Source organism: Myotis daubentonii, chromosome 19 (genome assembly GCF_963259705.1).
Source record: "Myotis daubentonii chromosome 19, mMyoDau2.1, whole genome shotgun sequence".
Taxonomy (NCBI): domain Eukaryota; kingdom Metazoa; phylum Chordata; class Mammalia; order Chiroptera; family Vespertilionidae; genus Myotis; species Myotis daubentonii.
In genome coordinates this window covers 15,302,453-15,324,538 of record NC_081858.1, presented here as the reverse complement: position 1 = coordinate 15,324,538, position 22,086 = coordinate 15,302,453, and the positions used below count along the sequence as shown (strand labels likewise).

Sequence of the window (22,086 nt, the reverse complement as noted above, 5' to 3'; positions counted from 1 at the left end):
TCTTTTTAAAAAATAACGGTATTTTTTCCTAATTAGAAAGCAAAATATATACATTATAGAAAACATTTTAAGTAAAGAAAACCAAGAGAAGAAAATAAAAATCACCTGTAATACAACTACTCAGAAATGATCAGTATTAACTTCTTGATCCACTTCTTTCTAGGCTTTTGTCTATGCACATAGCATTCTTTCCCCATCTCTTTATTTTACTTTATTTTTTTTCATAGCACTTACTGTTAGAAATTATATTCTATATAGAATATAATAGATATCTCTTTATTATATGCCTCCCCACAGCACAGAAACTCCTTGAGGGATCTTTGTCCATCTTTTCACCTGCTTCTAACACAGGGGTGGGCAAACTTTTTGACTCGAGGGCCACAATGGGTTCTTAAACTGGACCGGAGGGCCGGAACAAAAGCATGGATGGAGTGTTTGTGTGAACTAATATAAATTCAAAGTAAACATCATTACATAAAAGGGTACAGTCTTTTTTTTTAAAAAATATATTTTATTGATTTTTCACAGAGAGGAAGGGAGAGAGATAAAAAGCTAGAAACATCGATGAGAGAGAAACATCGATCAGCTGCCTCCTGCACATCTCCAAGTACATGCCCTTGACCGGAATCGAACCTGGGACCCTTCAGTCCGCAGGCCGACGCTCTATCCACTGAGCCAAACCGGTTTCGGCACGGTCTTTTTTTTTTGTTTTTTTTTTTTTGTTTGTTTTGTTTTGTTTTATTCATTTCAAACAGGCCGTAGTTTGCCCACGGCTGTTCTAACACAATGTCTTGGCATTTGTAGATGTCCCATAAATATTTGTTGAAAGACTTTTTAAAATTGAGATTATATTGTATATAATTTTGTATCCTACTTTTTTTCACTAAACTTTACCTCACAGACACTTTCCCTTGTCTTCAGATGTTCTCTGAAATCATGATAGTTTTTAGAATGGCTATATATATATATATATATATAGGTGTATCATAATTTTTTAACCATTCCCTGCTATTGGATATTTAAGGTTATTTCCAATTATTTTACAGTTGTAAATAATGTTGAAATTAGATATAAATAAATCTTTATATTTTTATCACTATTAAAAAAATTTATTAGAAGTTAATTTACCTGTTGGGCAGGACAGCTTTTCCTTGTATCATGTGGAAACACTGTTGCATATTTTTGACTCATAGTTTTAAAGGATGCCAGCTGGTGACGTGCCTGTTTCATGGTTTTCCTAAGCTGTCAGGGAAAAGGGGAAAAAAAGCAAACAAATGTCTTAATACCAAATTCACTAAAGTGTTCCAACAAGAACACAGGCCCCTATTATTAAGAAATGCGAGACCTAAGACAAGAGGATTACTTATAAAGGAGACTGTGACCTGTTGATAGTGTTTTTACATTATTTCTATTAAGAGACTGCATTTCATAACTTGTTTTAAGTGCTCAAATTTTTTTAAATAAGGTATGTTTTACACTCTGTACACAAAAATATCAGAACCTAAAAGTTTGAATTATTACACTAGAAATTATTGAACAGACATTACCTTCTGGTCCTTGCATGCCTAATTACCTTTTATCACTCCTTGCTAGATGTCTCTAATTCCTAATCCTCCTAAAATCCTTTTTTCCTATTTACATGAACCCTTATTCACCCCTACATTTGAAGAATGTAGTTATTTGAAGTATTTTCTCAAATCTCCCTTCTTCCATGAAGCCTTCCTAAGTTACCTGAGGACACAAACCCCAACATCTCAACAGAACCAATTAGTTTTAAGTACTCTACGTAACAGCTGATAATGAGTATTAATACCAAGTGTGTTGACTTTGTGTTCATTCCTAATCTCTACCTACTAATTTCAGTAAGCATCTATTTTTAATTCTTTTTCAGAGAAGCACAGCCTACTCTATATTTCACAAGTCTGTAAAGAATGTTCCTTAAAGGAAAATACAGAAATGAACAAAGATCCTTTTATTTAGACTGAGCACTACATATCATATGGGAGAAAAGCATATCCCTGTGGCACGCAGTGAAATTATGGCAAAGCAGGGACCAGTTCTAACCCAACCAGTGAAAGTTTAATGAGATTAGTTCTCCCTTGGAAGGAAAATCATGACTCTGATTTATAGATATCTATCTATATAAAACCCTAGACTGAATGGTGTAACCACTGGCAGAACAACCAGTTGTTATAATGTGCACTGACCACCAGGGGGCAGATGCTCAATGCCGGAGCTGCTCCCAGCCCGCAGGCCCCAACTGTCTTTGGCAGTGGGGGGCGGGGCTGGCAAATGGGCGGCACCAGGCCAGCCAAGGCGGGTTAGTGGAGGCCCCTGATTGCCCCGTTGGTCACCCCACAGATTGGCCCTGATCGCCAACCAGGCCTAGGGACCCTACCCATGTACAGATTTCGTGCACCGGGCCTCTAGTAAATAGTAAATACTGTTGTGATTTTTACTAATAGTGAAGTAGGGATAAAAAACACTTTCACAACCAGCCCATTTTCCTTACAGCATATATCACCTCTGTTTTGTTCTTGCTTCTAGAATGTCTATACCTCTAACCAGAGAAATCTGCTTGAAACATCACTCTTTATTCGATTAGGAAGGAGATTTCTACATTTGGTTAGCACAGAGTAGCTAAAGGGATCACAACAGTTACTTAAAATGCAAAAAGAGGTATATGTGCAGTTGAGGTTATAAAAAAATACAAAGCCATGATTATGTCTCCTTTTAAAAACATATTTTTTATTGATTTTATGAGAAAGGAAGGGAGAGGGATAGAGAGATAGAAACATCGATGAGAGAGAAACATCGATCGTCTGCCTCTGCATGTCCCCCTGGGAACTGAGCCTGAAACCCGGGCATGTGCCCTGACCGGGAATTGAACTGGCAACCCCTTGGTTCATGGGTCAATGATCAGCCACTGAGCCACACCAGCTGGTGAATATGCCTCCTTTTACTCATTGCCCAGTAGGATGCATGTTATTGCCCTACAACAATGTAACAGATTTAAATGAGGATACATAATTTTCATTTCCCATTGAGTTTAAAACTCAATTAGAGTCACAGATTGATTTTAGTCCCATAAGCAGGAATTTCAAGTGGCCAAAGCAGTTGGAATATATATTATATTCATTCTTTTGCTCTGTCATTATCTAAACCCTTCATCAAACCTCAACCCAAAGGCCCTTTCAATGACCTGCTATGAGGACTGAACAATGGCTACCCAAAGATATCTGGTCCCAATACCTGAAACTTTTAAATGTTTCTTTATAAGGAAAAAGTGCCTTTGCAGATGTGATTAAGTTAAAGATCTTCAGATGAGGAAATAATACTGGATTATCCAGATGGGCCCTAAATGCTATCACACATCCTATATAATAAAGAGCTAATATGCTAATGGTCGTGATGCCCTCATGCCCTAACGACCGTTCAGCAGGAGGCTGCCTGCGCGGCAGGGCAGAGCCGCAGCAGCAGGGAGGTGCCCGGAGGAGGAGGGACCATCCCGTGGTGGGAGGGCAGGGGTGAGAGCCCGTAGTGCCCCCTTCACCAGTCCTTTGCCACCCACTGCTTGCACTCAGCACGCCCGCTGCCCACCTGCCAGGGGAAGGAGCGCAGCGCGCGCCGCCAGGAAGCGGCACTCGAAACTCCACAGTAGGCGCAGGCTTCCACACTCTCCTCTGGCGCCATGATGGGGTGGAGCCGCCGTGTTGCTCTGGAGATGGGACCAGCCCAAGGTGACTCGGGGGACTGAGGGCGGGGCTTGAAGTGGATAGAGAAGGCCAGATGGGTCAGGGGCGGGGCCAGGCACGCTCAAACTCTGGGTGGAGAGGTTAGGGTGTCAAGGCGGGGCAGTGGGTGGGTGGGTGGGGCCACGCAATTTCGCATGCCAGGTCACTAGTATCCTTATAAGAGATAGAGGAAGATTTGACCCATAGGAGAGAAGGTGATGTGAAGACAGAGGCAGAGATTGGTATGATGTGGCCACAAGCAAAGGAATGCCAGCAGACATCAAAAGCTAGTAGAATCAAGGAATGTAAAAATCCAAAAGGAGAAAAATGATAGCTATAATCAAATACTTGATGTGTTCTTAGAGCTCACCATAGTATTTTATCCTCTATAACTTGAGAGTACAAAACTAGACCCAGAGTAAAAATTATAGATTTTCACTCAATATATTGAAAAAATATTTGTAATTATTTCAAACCTTATAATAATTAAAGTCTAAAAAGTGAGTTGATCAACAGTAGCAATGTTCTAGCAGAAATTAGAGGGCCATATGTATACTTGAAACACTATAAAAAGAATTCCTTAGAGAGAGAAAGGTTAGACTAGATAATGTCTTTTCTTTAACATTTAATGTAAAATGTAAATAAATTCAAATATATTAGAAACTTCAAACACATATAGAGGTAGACAGAATACTATAACTCTTGGCCAATCTTGTTTTATTTATAACCCCCTACTTCACCTCACCCTTACATTATTTTGAAATACATCCCAGATGTCAAACTATCAAACTATTTCATCCTTAAATCACAAGAAAATTGAAAAGTACACTTACATTCAGAAAGACAATTACATCACTATTTACTCAACCAGTTCTAGATAAACTAAAGGCGGCTGTGCTTGAACAGTCTCACTGTCTAGCTCTTAGTGACATCTAGTGGATAAGAACTGCAACAGAAAAAGTAAACTTTATTATTATTATTTTTAATATATTTTATTGATTTTTTACAGAGAGGAAGGGAGAGCGAGAGTCAGAAACATCGATGAGAGAGAAACATCGATCAGCCGCCCCCTGCACATCTCCCACTGGGGATGTGCCCGCAACCCAGGTACATGCCCTTGACCGGAATCGAACCTGGGACCTTTCAGTCCACAGGCCGACGCTCTATCCACTGAGCCAAACCGGTTTCGGCCGTAAACTTTAAAAAGTATCTATTGTCATGGTATTGTGTGGACAAAAGTTTATAGGCTTGAAGTAGTTTTCAGCGGTAGCCAACCTTTCGGACCTCGCGGACCACTGGTTGGTGACCGCTGGTTTAAATCACTGAACATTTAGTAGTTCATCTTTTAAGAAAAAAACATACTATAAAAACTTTTAAAATTTTTTAAACATTTAAGTCTTCTCATAACTTGATTTCCTCCTACCTAACCTCATTTTCTGTTTTTTCCTCTATAAACTAGCATTAGAAAGGTTCTATCACTTACTCCAAATATATCAAGCTTAATACATATTCCAGACTTTTAACTGTCCCTCCTATCTCAAAATTCTCTTGAATTTACCAATTCAATTCAGCTTAACAATTCAAAATATACAGTTCAATTCCACCTCTTCCAGGAATTCTTCCCTAACTATTCCTTTGGAATTTAATTTCTTTGAACTGCCAAAACACAACTGTATCACCAAATACAGCAAGTATCTCTATATTAATGTCTACTAAATTGGGGGTCTATTAGCTTTGTATGTCTACTTGTAAATATAAACCCACAAAGGGTCCTATTTCACATTTTATTAGTATCCCTACAATGTTGAACAAACAGTACATCTGGTGGACTGATCTATTTATCTTTTATACAGATGAAGTAAAATTCTTACTTCAGTGGGATTTATAGCTACAAGGACCATAAAATCAAGGACTGTGTCTGTCCTAATCAATTTTCTACCCCTTTTACTGTATGTAGTGCCTGGCTCAATAAATATTTGCTCAACAAATTATTCATAATCTTATAAAAGAAAACAAAAATGATTATAAAAATGATGACTACAAACTGAACAAAGACAAGAAAAAGTTGTAGTTTTGGATAAAGAAAAAAATGTTTTTAAATATTTCAACATAACATGTGCTTATAAAGCTTTCCCTATTTATACTACTAGCACAATTGGATTTGCTTCATACGTTAGCAGTTACACAACTTTTATTTTCACAAAATCATTTTCCACATTTTGCTTTCCTCTCACTATCCCTAGGAATACAATTTTTAAATGGTAAGATGAAGATAATTCCCACAGCAGACCTGAAATATATGATATCAACTGGACAAAAGCTCAAGCATACTATGAATAGAGTTGACTGGATGGTATCAAGTGACTCAAGTGAATGGATCTACTGATGGTGGTTAATTTTGAAATATCAGGTATATAAAATGAATCACTAAATAAAAGTTACAGGTAAATAAACCTCTGAATGTGTTAATTAAGACTTTCCTATAATATTACTTGACTTTTAGAATTATTTATTATGAGAATCAGATTAAACGACAAAAAAAATTAACAAACAAAACCCCCCACATATGTAGTAACCTTTTTGCAACAGAGGTTAGGATCACCCTTCCCATATGCTACAAACTGAGAGAGATGGAGGAAAGGAGAGAGAGAAAAACACTGATTTGTTGTTCTACTTATTTATGCATTCGTTGATTGATTCTTGTATGTTCTCTACTGGGGATTAAACCCGCAACATTGGTGTATTAGATGACGCTCTAACCAACTGAGCTACCTGGCCAAAGCTCTTTCTAATAACTTTTGAACTTTAACACTTTGGCACCTTATATAAGATGATTCTAAATTGTCTTACCAAAAACAAATATAATATTTTTTAACATATATTAAAATAAACATCATGCCACTATTTCCCACTTTATAAAGATTTTTAAAAAGGTGAGAAACAGTAAAGTTGAATGTGATACCTCCTAATCTCTACTTCATATTCTAATATGTCATACATCTAAAAAAATTGTAGATATAAAATAAATATGTACTTACAGCCAGGGCGTGTTGTATTAATTGATTCTGATTCTCTCTGTCTTGTATTCCATCATCAAGCTTCTGGGAAGAAGGTGACCAAGCACTTGATTCAAGACTTTGAATAGCAGCAGTCCAAGTCTTTGGAAAAACCTTTGCTCTTCTAGAAGTTAAGTGTTCTAGATCTGAAGGCAGCATACCTACAGTGTCTTCTTTTTCTGCCTATACAAAGGAAGAAAGAGTGACATGATTCTAGTGAGATTCCACCCCAATCCACTACAAATAATGTCTATAAGCAGCCCAAAAGATTTAAAATTGGTGCCAGGGGGAGGTAGCAGAAATCTGGCAAAACACATTTACCAGGCACTTACTATGTGCTAATAATTTACATTATCTCATCTAATTCTCACAACAGTCTGATGAGTCAAGTATTATATCCCCACTTTATAGGTGAAGAAACTACAGTCCAGAGAAGTTGTCATTAGCCCAAAGTTCACATTGCTAATAAAAAAAGCATAAGCCAGGTCAGCATCATGGAAAAGTGAGAAGACCCCTTTGCATATCCCCTTACATCTACAGCAAGTTAAACATCTATACCAGGGGTGGGCAAACTTTTTGACTCGAGGGCCACAATGGGTTCTTAAACTGGACCGGAGGGCCGGAACAAAAGCATGGATGGAGTGTTTGTGTAAACTAATATAAATTCAAAGTAAACATCATTACATAAAAGGGTACGGTCTTTTTTTTTTTTTAGTTTTATTCATTTCAAACGGGCCAGATCCGGCCCGCGGGCCGTAGTTTGCCCACGGCTGATCTATACCATCATTTCCCATGATCAACTGGGATTCATTCCTGGGGTGCAAGGATGGTTCAACAGACGCAAATTAATCAATGTGCTATACCACATTAACAAAATGAAGGATAAAAATCACATAATTCTGTCCTAACTGGTTTGGCTCAGTGGATAGAGCATCGGCCTGCGGACTCAAGGGTCCCAGGTTTGATTCCGGTCAAGGGCATGTACCTTGGTTGCAGGCACATGCCCAGTAGGGAGTGTGCAGGAGGCAGCTGATCGATGTTTTTCTCTCATCGATGTTTCTAACTCTCTATCCCTCTCCCTTCCTCTCTGTAAAAAAATAATAAAATATATGTATTTTTAAAATCACATAATTCCTTTTTACGAAGATGGCATCGAAAGCTAAGAAGGAAGCCCCTGCCGCTCCCAAAGCAAAGGCTTTGGAGGCAAAGAAAGCAGTGTTGAAAGGTGTCCACAGCCACAGAAAAAAGATCCGCATGTCACCCATCTTCCGACAGCCAAAGACATTGAGGCTCTGAAGGCTGCCTAAATATTCTCGGAAGAGCGCACCCAGGAGAAACAAGCTTGACCACTACGCCATCATCAAATTCCCCTGCCAACCGAGTCAGCCATGAAGAAGACAATAACACACTTGTGTTCATTGTCGATGTCAAGGCCCATAAGCACCAAATCCAACAGGCTGTGAGGAAGCTCTATGACATGCTGTGGCCAACGTCCACACCCTGATCAGGCCGGATGGAGAGAAGGCGGCATATGTTCGACTGGCTCCTGACTCTGATGCTTTGGGTGTTGCCAACAAAATTGGGATCATCTAAACTGAGTCCAGCTGCCTAATTCTAAATATAAAAAAAAAAAATCATGTAATTACCTCAAGAGATGCAGAAAAAGCATCTGACAAGTTATAATATATACTTATGGGGAAAAAACCAACCCTAAAAAAATGAGTATAGGAGGAAGTACCTCAACATAATAAAGGCCAATAAGATAAACCCACAGCTAAAATCATACTCAATGATAAGCTGAAAGCTCTTCCTTTAAGATTAGGAACAGACAAGATACCCGCCTTACCTATTATTCAACATAGTATTAGAAGTCCTAGCCAGAGCGAAAAGGCAGGAAAAAAATTAAAGACATCCAAATTCGAAGGAAAGAAGGAAAATTGTCACTAATTGCAATGACATGATTACATATATTGAAAACCCTAAAGACTCCACCAACAAACTACTAGAAATAATAAACAAATCACATTCCTCAACTCCAAACTTTACTACAGAGCTATAGTAACCAAAATGATATAGTATTGGCAGAAAAATAGGTATACAGACCAATGGAACAGAATTGAGAGCCCCAAAATAAACCTTCATATGCATGGGCAACTAATTTACAACAAAGGAGCCAAAAATATGCAATGGAGAAAGGAAAGTCTTTTCAATAAACAGTGTTGGGAAAACTGGACAGCCATATGCAAAAGAATGAAACTAGACCACTATCTTACATCATACACAAAAATTACTTAAAACTGAATAAAGACTTGAATCTAAGACCCGAAACAATAAAATACATAGAAAAAAACTAAGTTCCCAGACATTGGTCTCAGAGATGTTTTTTGTGAATTTGACTCCAAAGGTAAGGAAAACAGAAGCAGAAATAAACAATTGGGGCTACAGCAAACTAAACAGCTTCTGCACAGCAAAAGAAACCATCAGCAAAACAAAAAGAAAACCCACCCAATGGAAAAGATATTCACAAATGACACGTCCAATTAGGGATTAATATCCGAAATATATAAAGAACTCATAAAACTCAATAACAACAACAAAAAACAACACAAAAAATCGGATTAAAAAATGGGCAGAGGATCTGAACAGCATTTCCCCAAGGAAGACATACAGATGGCCAACAGACATGAAAATATATTCAACATCACTAGTAATTAGAGAAATGCAAATCAAAACCACCTCATACCTGCTAGAATGGCTATTTTTAAAAAGACAAGAAATAGTAAGTGTTGGAGAAGATACGGAGAAAAGAAACTGTTGGTGGGAATGCCCTCCTGAATGTAAATTGATGCAGCCACTATGGAAAACAGTATGGAGATTCTTTTAAAAATTAAGAATAGAACTACCATATGACCCAGCAATTCCTCTTCTGGGTATTTACATGAAAAATATAAAAACACTAATTCATAAAAATATATGTATCCCTATGTTTACTACAGCATTATTTACAATAGCCAAGACATGGAAACAACCTAAGTGTCCATCAATGGATGAATGGATAAAGATGTGAGACATATATATATATATATATAATATATATATATATTAGAAAAAACTTATTCGACATTAAAAAAAAATTGCCACTGTAGTAACATGAATGATCTTGAGGGTACTATGCTAAGTGAAATAAGTCAGATGGAAAAAGACAAAAATTATATGACTTCACTTATATGTTGAATATCAAACAAAAAGTAACAAACTAACAAAACAAACAAAAACAAACTCATAGGCAACAGACAGCAGATTAGTAGTTACCAGAGAGAAAGAGCAAAATGAGTAGAGACAGTCAAATATCTGATAACAGAAGAGAACTAAATTTTGGGTGGTGAGCATGTAATAGAGTACACAGATAATGAATTTTGTTGTACACCTGAAATTTATGTATTCTTAACCAATGTTACCTCAATAAATTTAATTTTAAAAAATAGCATAAGCCCGAATTCAAACCCCAAAAGGAATCCAAAACATTGTTTTTAATTAGTAGAAGCAAAAAATGAGTCAGAACCACACAGGAATAAAACATGGTTTCTCTACATACAAATCTACTGCTCTCACCAGCAAATCAGATTATAGAAAGCATGGAATCTAAAGAAAGTGAGCTGGTACTGTCATAGCTTATCCCAGAACACACACACGTCCCACTCACTCGTTACTCAGGGCTCACTTTGAACTTACTTCTTCATAGAACTTCTCAAGCTGTTGCTTTTTTTTCAGCCTAATTCGTTGATTTACTCGGTGTTTGGCTTGTCTCTGAAAACGCTTCAAAGCTTCTTGTTTTTTCCTTAACTGTTCCTTTAGTTCTTTCTCAATTACATATGCTGCAGTCTTTAAAGATGAAAGACAGAAAATGAACTTTAATGTCAACCGTTTTTCCCAATAGGGCTTTGTTATTAACACAAGTCAGGAAACAATCCTGAAAAAAATAACTCAGTTCTATAATCCAAAATTCCCAGTAGAGTAAGGAAATCACAGGAATTCAGAGGTTACAATCTAGACATAGCTAGTGAGTGCTGAGAACTTCAAAGCAAATCACAAACTAAAAATTGTTATTTGGAGTACTCAAATCCAATCTGATTTTTTCACTGAACTGAGAACAGTGTCTTCATTAATTCTTAATGAATCAATTCAAATCCATCTTAGGTTCTACATTTTCTAAAATAGTGAAACAGTCCAGACACACCAGATTGCTCATCACTCACCAAAATATCTTATTCTAAAATGCCTTCATACTCAGAATTATGCTCCATTTTTAACCCCGCATGCCCTCCTGTACGCTCTATCTAGTAAAGACCTGCTCCATCTCCAGACCATCTAATACCCACCTCCTAGTACCTCCTACAATCCTTTCTTCTCTCAGCTCTGTGATGCTTAGTACCTCTGATTAACGTTAACTGAGTACAGTGTTTCTTGATTCCTTCATTAGATTATGATCTCTTTGAGGGCAGGAAATGTATTTAATTCTCCTTTATTTCCTCTATAGTATATAACACAGAGACCTGAATATAAAGGTACTTAATATCTGTGTAATGCTCAATTCCAATACATATCCTAAACAATTTGGAACATTTTATCACACTTGAGTCCCTGATCAGTATTCACAGACTTATCTTTCTTCTTTAAATACCATAGTCTTAGCACTTAATTATACATTACCCAAACTCTTAAAATCCTTTCTGGAAATAAGCAGAGTAGAAATAAATGAATATATACATACATACATACTTAAAAACATAAATAAAATAAACACTGCATTACTATTTAACATTTACTTTAAACATACCTCATTTCTCCTCTCATATTAAAGACCACTAAGTAAACGTACTTCATACTTTTCACCTTCATGCTCAGCACCCTGTCTATACTATACATTTGGAAGACCTTCACACACTGTATGCATTCCATAAATTCTTACAGAATGCCCATATTTGTTAGGAACTAAGATGAAGATGGAAATGTGGTAAGATTTTTCCCCCTGTGATCCAAGAACTCACACTCCATCAGGAAAAGTAGATATGTAAACAACTTACGATGAATGTAATGTGTTAAGTGTCACAATAAAATCTGAACAAACAGCCAAGTGAAACCGTTTGGGTGAAAGACTATAAAAATCTTCTTACAAAATTATCCTCATGCCCTAACCGGCTTGGCTCAGTGGATAGAGCGTCGGCCTGCGGACTCAAGGGTCCCAGGTTCGATTCCGGCCAAGGGCATGTACCTTGGTTGTGGGCACATGCCCAGCAGAGAGTGTGCAGGAGGCAGCTGATCGATGTTTCTCTCTCATCGATGTTTCTAACTCTCTATCTCTCTCCCTTTCTCTCTGTAAAAAATATATTTAAAAAAATTATCCTCATGTGTTCCTTAGTAATATGAGTCTAACCATGTAAACAGGTACACATGTAAACTTTGCAGAAGTTTCCCTTCATCGCCTTCCTCCCTGCCATCTTGTACTTACAGCAGATCCATTCTTTAAGGACCAACACAAGCTGTATTTCCTCATTCATGCACGCAACAAGTATTTCCTGAAGACCTACCATCAACCAGGACAGGAATGAACAGCACATGAAGGCCTCTGTCCTCATGGAATTGATAGGTACACACTTCCTCAGAATCCCCGTCAGAATTCATCTTTCCCTCCTCTATTCTCTTACGGCCTGAATCTCCACGACCAAACTTATCAAAAACTGTAAGAGGTGCTCTAGCCAGTTTGGCTCAGTGGATAGAGCCTCGACCTGTGGACTAAAGGGTCCCAGGTTCGATTCCCGTCCAGGGCACCTGCCCAGGTTGCTGGGCTCGCTCCCCAGGAGGCAGCCAATCAATGATTCTCTCTTGTCACTGGTTTCTATCTCTCTCTCCCTCTTCCTTCCTCTCTGAAATTAATAATAATAAAAAATACGTTTAAGAAAAACTTTAAGCGATAATGAATGTTGCATGAAATGTGGCCAACTGTGGTCCTGATTACACTGTAGAAGATATAGGCGTTGCCTATTGCTTGTGCATAACAAGCATTCAAGAGTTTGTGAAGTGCCGAACCGGTTTGGCTCAGTGGATAGAGTGTCAGCCTGCGGACTGGGGGGTCCCGGGTTTGGTTCCGGTCGAGGGCGTGTGTTTTGGTTGCGGGCATATCCCCAGTGGGGAGTGTGCAGGAGGCAGCTGATCGATCTCTCATCGATGTTTCTAGCTCTCTATCCCTCTCCCTTCTTCTCTGTAAAAAAATCAATAAAATATATTTTTTAAAAAAAAGAGTTTGTGAAGTAAACTGAAATATATACATGTTATACCTATGTGAGTTTTGGCAAATACACCCGTGATTGTTCTATAATGCTAATGCAAGAATATATTATTTATGACCGAAGAGAAATAGCATCCTCAGGCTATTTATCTTTAAGCACCAGAGAGGCAAAAAAAAAAAAAAAAAGGGAAAGATGGGGGAGGAACCCCAGGATTTAGTATGTCGGTTCACACTGACACTCACATACGCTGTGTTTCCCGAACTGTGCGGCGAGGCAGGTTCCACCCACGCCCCCACTGGCACCACAGGCTGGTTCCTCTCCGCCAGCACTGCCAGCACGTCCTTGCTCTTCTGGGGGTTTAAGGCCAGGGGCAACTTTGAGGTGTTTCGACGCTTCTTGCGGGGGGCCATACTTGCTGAAATCTGTGACTCCTGCTTAGGACAAAGGACAAGCCTGTCATCTTCAAACGACCGCGTTAGAAGCTCAACTTCCGAACCCATGAGCCGCAGGCCCCTTGGAGAAGGCAGCCGCCGGACCATGAGCAAGAACGGGGATTCCTGAAGAAGGTGCGAGGAAAGAAGGGGAAAGCGGTGGGAAGGAGTAAGAGGGGAGAAGGGGGGGTTCAAGACTGCCTGGGGATAGAAGGATCTGACAGAGGACTGTACCCAGGGGCGGCACGGCGAGGTGAGATAGAACGGGGGCTGGGGGGGAGGGGGGGTTAGAACCTGGGTCTGAGGGAGAGTCCAAATAATCCGTATCCGGTTACGGGAAAGACGCTGAATGAGGAGGGGGTCCCAGGACAGAGAGAAGCCTCTTTCTGAGGCCTTGGGGTCCCGCTACCGCTGAGACAGCACCCGCAACTCGCCAAACTCAAACGCTACCCGGGACGCTAAACGAACCCCCGCCAGTCAACCGCCACTTCCGGCGGGGCGCCCCGCCCCTCGGCCTCTCTGAACCCGCCCCTTCCGGACTACCCGGGGGCGGGCGGATAAGGCGTGAGGGCGGAGTTCGGGCCTAGTCCGTCACTTCCGCTGAGGGGGCGGGACTTGTGAAGGCGCCAGGAACCCGGCGGAAAGGAGTGGGTGCGCGGGGTCGCTGAGTAGTGTTCCCGGTCGTGCGCGTTGGTCTGAAGACACTGCTGAGCCCTAACCGGTTTGGCTCAGTGGATAGAACGTCGGCCTGCGGACTCAAGGGTCCCGGGTTCGATTCCGGCCAAGTGCATGTACCTTGGTTGCGGGCACATACCCACTAGGAGGTGTGCAGGGGGCAGCTGATCGATGTTTCTAACTCTATCCCTCTCTCTTCCTCTCTGTAAGAAATCAATAAAGAAATAAATATATTTTTGCCCTGACCGGTTTGACTCAGTGGATAGAGCGTCGGCCTGCGGACTCAAAGGTCCCGGGTTCGTTTCCGGTCAAGGGCATGTACCTTGGTTGCAGGCACATCCCCAGTGAGGAGTGTGTAGGAGGCGGCTGATCGATGTTTCTCTCTCAGGCTGATCGATGTTTCTCTCTCATCGATGTTTCTAACTCTCTATCCCTCTCCCTTCCTCTCTGTAAAAAATCAATAAAATATATTTGAGAGAAAAAAAAAGAAACTGCTGACGTGTCTCCGTATCCTACATGGAGACTGTCCCCCCCCAAAAAATAAAGTGTGTCCGTGGAGGAGACATGAAGTTTTAGATAGGAGGAGCAGGGAAGGCTTCACTGAGATACTCTCCGGCAAAGACTCCAATGCAAAAAGCCTTATGAGGTAATGGAGCAAGCTACTGTAACCTCCAAGGAAGAGTTTTATAAAAGAACGTTTCAGGTACAGGGAACAGCAAGTACAATCACTCCCAGGTGTTTGGGCCCAGCCTAGCAAGAAGGCTGGTGTGACTGGTGCAGAGTAAGAGAGGGAGAATTTTGAGATAGAAGGTCAAAAGTTAGGGGTGGGTAAGCATATAGATCAGTGGTTCTCAACCTTGGCTGCACATTAGAATCACCTGGGAATCTTTTTAAAATCCTGATTTCTGGGCTTAATCCTTCAGAAATTCTGTTTCTTTGTTATGGGGTGGGGCCACAACATTAGTAACAAAGAAACAGAATTTCCGGAGGATGAGGCCCAGAAATCAGGATTTTAAAAAGATTCCCAGGTGATTCTAATGTGCAGCCAAGGTTGAGAACCACTGATACTAGAGGCCCGGTGCACGGATTCGTGCACTGGTGGTGTCCCTCAGCTTGGCCTGCGGGGATCAGTCCGAAAGGGCTCTCTGACATCCCCGGAGGGGTCTAGATTGGGAGCGGGCACAGACCAAGCCAAGGGGCCTCTAATATGCATATATAAGATCTTTGGTTGATCTCTTCCTGCCCTCCCCCGTCCCCCCATCCCTCTGAGATTTATCAGTCTGTTCCATGTTTCCATGCCTGTGGTTTTCCGCTCCTGTGTTGAGCATCTGCCCCCTGGTGGTCAGTGTGCGTCATAGCTACCAGTCAGCTGGTCACTTAGGCTTTTATATCTATAGATATTATAGAGCACTGTAAGCCACTGAATGGCATTGAGATGGAGAGCCACTGGAAGGTTTTGAGCAAAGGGAGGCCACAATGGGATTTAAAATGCTAAAGAATCATTTTAGATGTTGTACTGAGAATAGACTGAATGGGGCATAAGCAAGTCAACCAATTAGGAGGCAATTCCAATAATCTGAATAGGAGATCAGGATGTCTTGGATGGGAAAGACATTCATGGTAGAGATATTGAAATGTAGTTGGATTTTGAATATATTTTGGAGGCAGGGCTTTTAGGACCTGTTGGAAGTTGGATATGGACTGTGTATGTGTGTGTGTGTGTGAGAGAGAGAGAGAGAGAGAGAGAGAGAGAGAGAGAGAGAGAGAGAGGTGTGTCAAGGAAAATTCTGGGGATTTCATCCTGAGCAGTGACAAGATGAGGTTGCCATATACTGAGATGGGGAAAATGGTGGAAGGAGTAGGCTTGAGAGGGGACAGATAAAGAGTTCAGTTTGAGATAGATTAAATTTTGTTTTTCTAATTGACATTCAAGAACATAGTATGATAAAAGTAGCTGGAATTCAGAGGAGAGTTCTGGGCTAGAAATGTAAACTTAGGAGCTGTTAGCCTATAGATTTAAGGCCATGAGACTAAATAAAATCACCAAAGGACTAAATATAGACAGATAAGAAAATAGGTCCAAGGACTGAGCCCTGGGGCTGAGAGGGGGAAGGGGTATTCCAATATTAAAGAAGCTGAGAAGAAGAAGAGGGGTATGCAAAGAGAGTGCAAGAATTAGCCAGTAAGCTGAGTAAGAAAATCAGGAGTGTGACACTTGGAAAGCCAAGTGAAGAAAATGTTTCATTTAAGAGGACAGACCATTTGTGTTAAATCCTTCTGGTAGATCAAATAACATGAGGACTGAGAATTGATTATTGGGTTTAACAATGTGGAGGTATTGATAACTTCAAAAACAGCAGTGGTTTTGGAGTTGTTGAAGAGCAAAAGCCGAGTCTGATGGGGTAGACTAAGAGAGAGGGGAGGAGCAATTGGAGACAGCAATTTTAGACAACTCTTTCAATGAATCTTATTGTAAAGGGGGCAGAGAACTAGGTAGTGAAAAGGAGAGATGGGATCATAGGAGCTTTCTTTAAGATTGCGCCCTGACCGGTTTGGCTCAGTGGATAGAGCGTTGGCCTGCGGACTGAAGGGTCCCGGGTTCAATTCCGATCAAGGGCATGTACCTTGGTTGCGGGCGCGTCCCCAATGGGGGGTGTGCAGGAGGCAGCTAATCGATGTTTCTCTCTCATTGATGTTTCTGGCTCTCTGTCCCTCTCCCTTCCTCTCTGTAAAAAATCAATAATATATATATATTAAAAAGATTGCAGCACACTTTGTTTGTTGTTGATAGGAATTACCCAATAAATAGGAGAAAACTGATGATAGAGGAGAGAGATGGGATAATTTTTGCATCTACGTCCTTAAGTGGGCAAGAGGAAATGGGAATCTAGTGAGCAGGTGGAGGCAGTGTTTCTTCTTATGTTGAATCCTTGTATCACGATCTATCTTCTTAGTGTCCCTGGACTCACTACTGGGAACCCAATTTTTCTCTTGCTAATTAAACTTTGTTTTTCACAGTCCATTTTGCCCACCTTATCCTCTGCTTCACATCTTATTTCAGAGCCTTCCTTTTTCATACTGGTTTTTTTTTTTTCTGGGCTTGACTGAATGCAACTTCTTTCAGGAGTATAGTGTGGACACTAGGCAAAGAAGCACAGGCCGAGTTGGAATTATGCAGACTTACAAAATATGTGATTTTGAGCAGGTTCCTTAACCTCCATGTTTCTCCTTGGGGAAAAAAAATCCTAAACACAGAGTTGTTAGAAGAGTAAATATTTGAAAAGACAGTTTGTAAGGGGAAATGCAAATGTATTACCAATTATACTTACTTATAGAATTAGACGCTGCTTTTCCAACTATATTTAAGCACCTAGACAGGGATTGTCTTCTACTTTTGAATGAGCCTCCTTCCGCCCTACCCTCCTCCCACTCCTCTTAGTGTTAGTGTAGGTAGCTAGTTAGTATCAATAAAGGAAGGGGGCAAATAGAATCAACACTAATAAAAGAGAAAAATGGTAATTGGTGTACGAGCTACCCTTTTCATTGGCTAATCAGTGCTATATGCAAATTAACTGCCAACTAAGATTGGCAGTTAACTGCCAACAAGATGGCGGTTAATTTGCATATGTAGGCACAATGCAGGGAGGCGAAAGGGAAAGCAGGAAGAAGCCCCCTGCCACTGACAGTGATAGGAAACCCAGGGGGGAGCTAAGAGCCGGGGGGCAGCCATGATCGGAGAATCAGGTGCCTTTGCAGCCCTGGCCAGTGATAGCAGGAAGTAGGTGTGGAGCCAGCAATGGGAGCTGGGCACGGTCGAAGCTGGCAGTCCCAGGAGCTAGGGGTCCCTTGCCTGGGCCTAAAGCGAAGCCCACGATCGCGGGGCCGCTGCAGCTGCGGGTCCCCGCTGCCCGGGCCGGACGCCTAGGCCAGAGGGGTCAGGCCTGGGCAAGGGGCCGAGCCTGCGATTGGAGGGTGATGGGGTTCAACGCCTGAGGGCTCCCAGTATGTGAGAGGGGGCAGGCTGGGCTGAGGGACACTCCCCCCCCACACACACACACACCCAGTGCACGAATTTCGTGCACCGGGCCCCCAGTCAGACAATAAGCCTAATAAATTAGGGAGTTGAACCAGTAGGTAAGCCTGGTTCACTAGGAAGCCACAGCATTCAAAGGCTCCCCAAGGGACTGACACATCCTTGGCAGAAGGGACTTGATCTCATCCTGCCTTGTAGCAGGATTAGGGGGCGCGGGGGTGGAGGAGATCATTCATCTTGGGCACATGCCCAATAGAAGCCAAAATGGTGCAGGGGGAGGTAGGCTCATGTGCAGTAGAAACCAGATGACAGCAGCAGAACGTTAGGACTTGCAGCAGTAAAAGCCAAGATGGTGACCATAAAGGGGAGGTCTCTAGCCTGGGGAAAGAATCAGATGGGATAAGGGACACAGAACCCCAGAAAATCTAGGAAATGGATTGGTTAGGAGGAGGATCCAGCACAACCCCTGAAAGATTGGGAAAGAGATTGGTCAGTTTGAAAGACCGGGATAATATAATCAAAGCTTAACATAGGCCTTCTCTCTCTCTCTCTCTCTCTCTCTCTCTCTCTCTCTCTCTCTCTGTCTCTCTCTCTCTCTCTCTCTCTCTCTCTCTCTCTCTCTCTCTCCTTCTTTCTTTGTAACATGTGTTCATGGGGGCCCAAGTGAGGGTCCCAAGCGTGAACCTGGGAACAGCAAGGCATCATTGGCTGAAGCACAGCTGGGAACAGAGGCTAAGCCAGCTGGATGGGGTCAGAGACGGAACTGGGCTAAGCTTTGGCATGGATTGAACCAATGGCACCGAATTTCTGGACCCTGACCCTTCTTCTGGGCTTGATGTAAACAAGGCTGGACTTCTTCCACGTGGGATGGATGGAGATAAGACATGATGGACCTAGAGGCAGTCTTTTATTTATACCCCAATCTTACCACTACACTTCACCCTCCCGTGTGTCGGTTCCTGGAAATGCTTTTCTTGCTACTTTGTGGAAGGACCCCATTTCCACCAGCAACATTACTAATCTCTGGAACTTGGTGTGCTCTTCACACAGCAGACTAGCTGATTTCCACTTCGGCCCCTCCCTCTTTGAAAAGAGGCGAGAGATGGAGGATGGGAGAGAATCCTTCCCGGACATGGTTGGTGAGAGGACACCATCTGAGGATCCAGGAGGAGGAAAACAATGAAGCCTTTCATGAGTTGGGGGTATTTGTGGCTTCCCCATGATTTTTCAATCTGTTTTTATTTAAGCACTGAAGCTTTAGAAGAACAGGACTCCAGAAATGTTCTCTAGAATGCCCTCACTACAGCTTAAATAGGTCAGCAAACTGGATCTTTCCATCACTTGAAAGCCAATTAATTTCTCCTCTTTGTTCCTCTGGAGAGCTGCTGAATAGGGCACGTTCAGCAACCATGGACACAAGCCTGAGTTCCCCTCAGTTTCCGAGGGGGCTGGAATTCTATTCAAAAATCAAATATTTACTCTCTGCATAAAAGGCTTTGATGTTTTTCAGTTTTCCAGTATGGAAACGGGAGCCCCTCCTCTGCCTTACAGAAACGCACCCAGGACCCATGCCACCCCGCACCCTGATCACATACTTCTCCCAACAAACCCATACGTTCTGAGACGTCATCTCTCTGCAGAATGCTCTTCCTCTGAGTGACCCCTCACAGTTACAGAAATCTGCGGGCAGCAAAACCAGCATTCAGGATGAGGCTATGGGAAGGCTTTGACTCCATCTCCACTTTCTAATTGATGTTTCTCAACAGCAAGCCAGATCGGGGCTACCTAGGAGAACTTCAGAAAAGAAAAGGAAAGAAAAAAAATGCCCTCACGAGGGCCATTCCTCCAGGGCCACACAAAAAAAAACTTGTTTTGTTCCAAAGAGAGCTAGCTAATCTGTCTTTTTGGTGGCTACTAGAACAGCAAGGCTCTGCCTCCTCAGTACAAAGCCTCACACATTCCTTGTTTCCCAGGCAATGCCACAGCTCTACAAACTCTCTGGCTGGCGTGGCCTCCTGGATTCTCTCTCTCTCTCTCTCTCTCTCTCTCTCTCTCTCTCTCTCTCTCTCTCTCTCGTAGGGACCGCTCTAACACCGTTCACCTATAGGCTTATGGAACAAAGAATCAAAAATAACTTCGGCAGTAATAGTGGGCACAAGGAGTAGAAAGGCCACCTTCCATCATGTAGCTTAGTCAGAGAGCAAAGGCTACGGGTAAAAGGTTAGACCAAGCCTGAAACACACACACACACACACACACACACACACACACACACACACACACGCACGGGGAATGTCCCACTGAGGAGTTAGGGAGGTAGTCCAACTCTGACCTATTTAAGCTCTGTTGGTGTTCAAACAGGGTTTCTAATCCAAGTTCTGACTCGTAGTAGCTAGATGACCTTTGCAAGTGACTAAGTTCTTAAATCTTAGCTTTTTCCGTTTGTAAAATGAAGATATAATCTCTACCTAAAAGGAATATTGGGAGAATTAAATAGGTATAAAGTGCCTGAAAGTAAAATGAGGAGTAGCTCTCTCTCTCTCTCTCTCTCTCTCTCTCTCTCTCTCTCTCTCTCTCTCTCTCTCACACACACACACACACACACACAGGAGTTAGAGGAGGGAAGGTGTGGACAAGATGCCTCCATGTGAGAATCAGCCAGCAGTCTGAGGAATTAGCTCCCCCTCTCCCCTCCGAAGCTGCCCTCAGCCTACATCTGATGGTGACTAAATAGCCCTATTCCCTGGCCCCTTGGATGGGATAACTCTGAGGCATAGTCTTCATTATCTCCCAGAATTCCCTAAAAGGATTAAGCTGTTGCTGCCCGTGATGGTCATTTGATTGATATGTAGCCTTTATTGGTTTCCTACCCTTCCATGTCTCATTTCCCCAATATACTACCTGGTTTTACTAGGATCACCTTTTGAATAAACCAACTTCTTATCTCAGGGTCTGCCTCTAGAGGAACCCAAACTAAGGTACCAATATTCAAATTTCCAAAGTCCTAGGTCAGGACAATCTTTGACTCCCAACTCATGCTTTCTCAGTATATAATCTCTCTCTCTCTCTCTCTCTCTCTCTCTCTCTCTCTCTCTCTCTCTCTCTCTCTCCTGTATTAGTTTTTTCTTTTATATTTATTGTTCATCTTTAATACCAATTTAACTAGATGTCGTGTATTTTTTTAAAATATGTTTTTATTGATTTAAGAGAGGAAGAGAGAGAGAGAGAAATATCAATGATGAGGGAAAATCATTGATCGGCTGCCTCCTGCACTCCCCACACTGGGACCGAGCCCACCACCACGGTAATGAAACCATGACCTCCTGGTTCATAGGTCAAAGCTCAACCACTGAGCCACACCAGCCAGGCTCTCCTGTATTAGTTTTCTATGCTGCATAACAAATTGCCACAAATTAAGCATCTTGAACGGACATGCATTTATTATCTTACAGTTCCTGTGGGTCAGGAGTACAGGCACAGCTCAGTGGGTCTTCTGCTCAAGGTTTCAAAAGACTTCAGTGAAGGTGTTGGCTGGTGGGCATTCCTCTCTGGAGCTTGGGATCCTCTTTCAAGCTCACATGGTTGTTAGAAGAATTCACTTTCTTGGGATTGTGGGAGTGAGGTCCCTATTATCTTGCCAGCTGTTGGCTAAGGGTTGCTCTCAGCAACTAGGCTGCCAGCCATTGCTTGCCATGTGGCCCTTTCATACCATGGCAGTTATTTTACTAACTGAACAATCTCTCTCTCTCTCTCTCTCTCTCTCTCTCTCTCTCTCTCTCTCTCTCTCTCCCTCTCCTGCTAAGTATGGGTCTTACATCATATCATCTAATCAAGGGAGTGCCTATCCTATCACCTTAGCTATATTCGATC

At 41.9% G+C, this 22,086-nt stretch overlaps 1 protein-coding gene and 1 pseudogene across 7 annotated transcripts in view; one reads left to right on the top strand and one right to left on the bottom strand.

The window, feature by feature from the left end:
• CCDC15 (coiled-coil domain containing 15) overlaps nucleotides 1-14,008 on the bottom strand; it is a 46,662-nt gene extending 32,654 nt beyond the window's left edge. For 6 of the 7 annotated variants that reach the window (XM_059677061.1, XM_059677064.1, XM_059677063.1 and 3 more), the window contains exons 1-5: nucleotides 13,803-14,008; nucleotides 13,320-13,508; nucleotides 10,523-10,672; nucleotides 6,773-6,973; nucleotides 1,129-1,242 (exon numbers count right to left, since the gene is read on the bottom strand). In XM_059677061.1, coding sequence (XP_059533044.1) covers nucleotides 1,129-1,242; nucleotides 6,773-6,973; nucleotides 10,523-10,672; nucleotides 13,320-13,487 — 633 coding nt within the window. In that variant the 5' untranslated portion in view covers nucleotides 13,488-13,508; nucleotides 13,803-14,008. Of the gene's footprint in view, nucleotides 1-1,128; nucleotides 1,243-6,772; nucleotides 6,974-10,522; nucleotides 10,673-13,319; nucleotides 13,512-13,802 lie in introns of all 7 variants that reach the window. The other variant, XM_059677062.1, reaches the window with a different exon arrangement.
• On the top strand, nucleotides 7,937-8,486 carry LOC132222149 (large ribosomal subunit protein uL23-like; annotated as a pseudogene).
• Nucleotides 14,009-22,086: the final 8,078 nt, after the last annotated feature.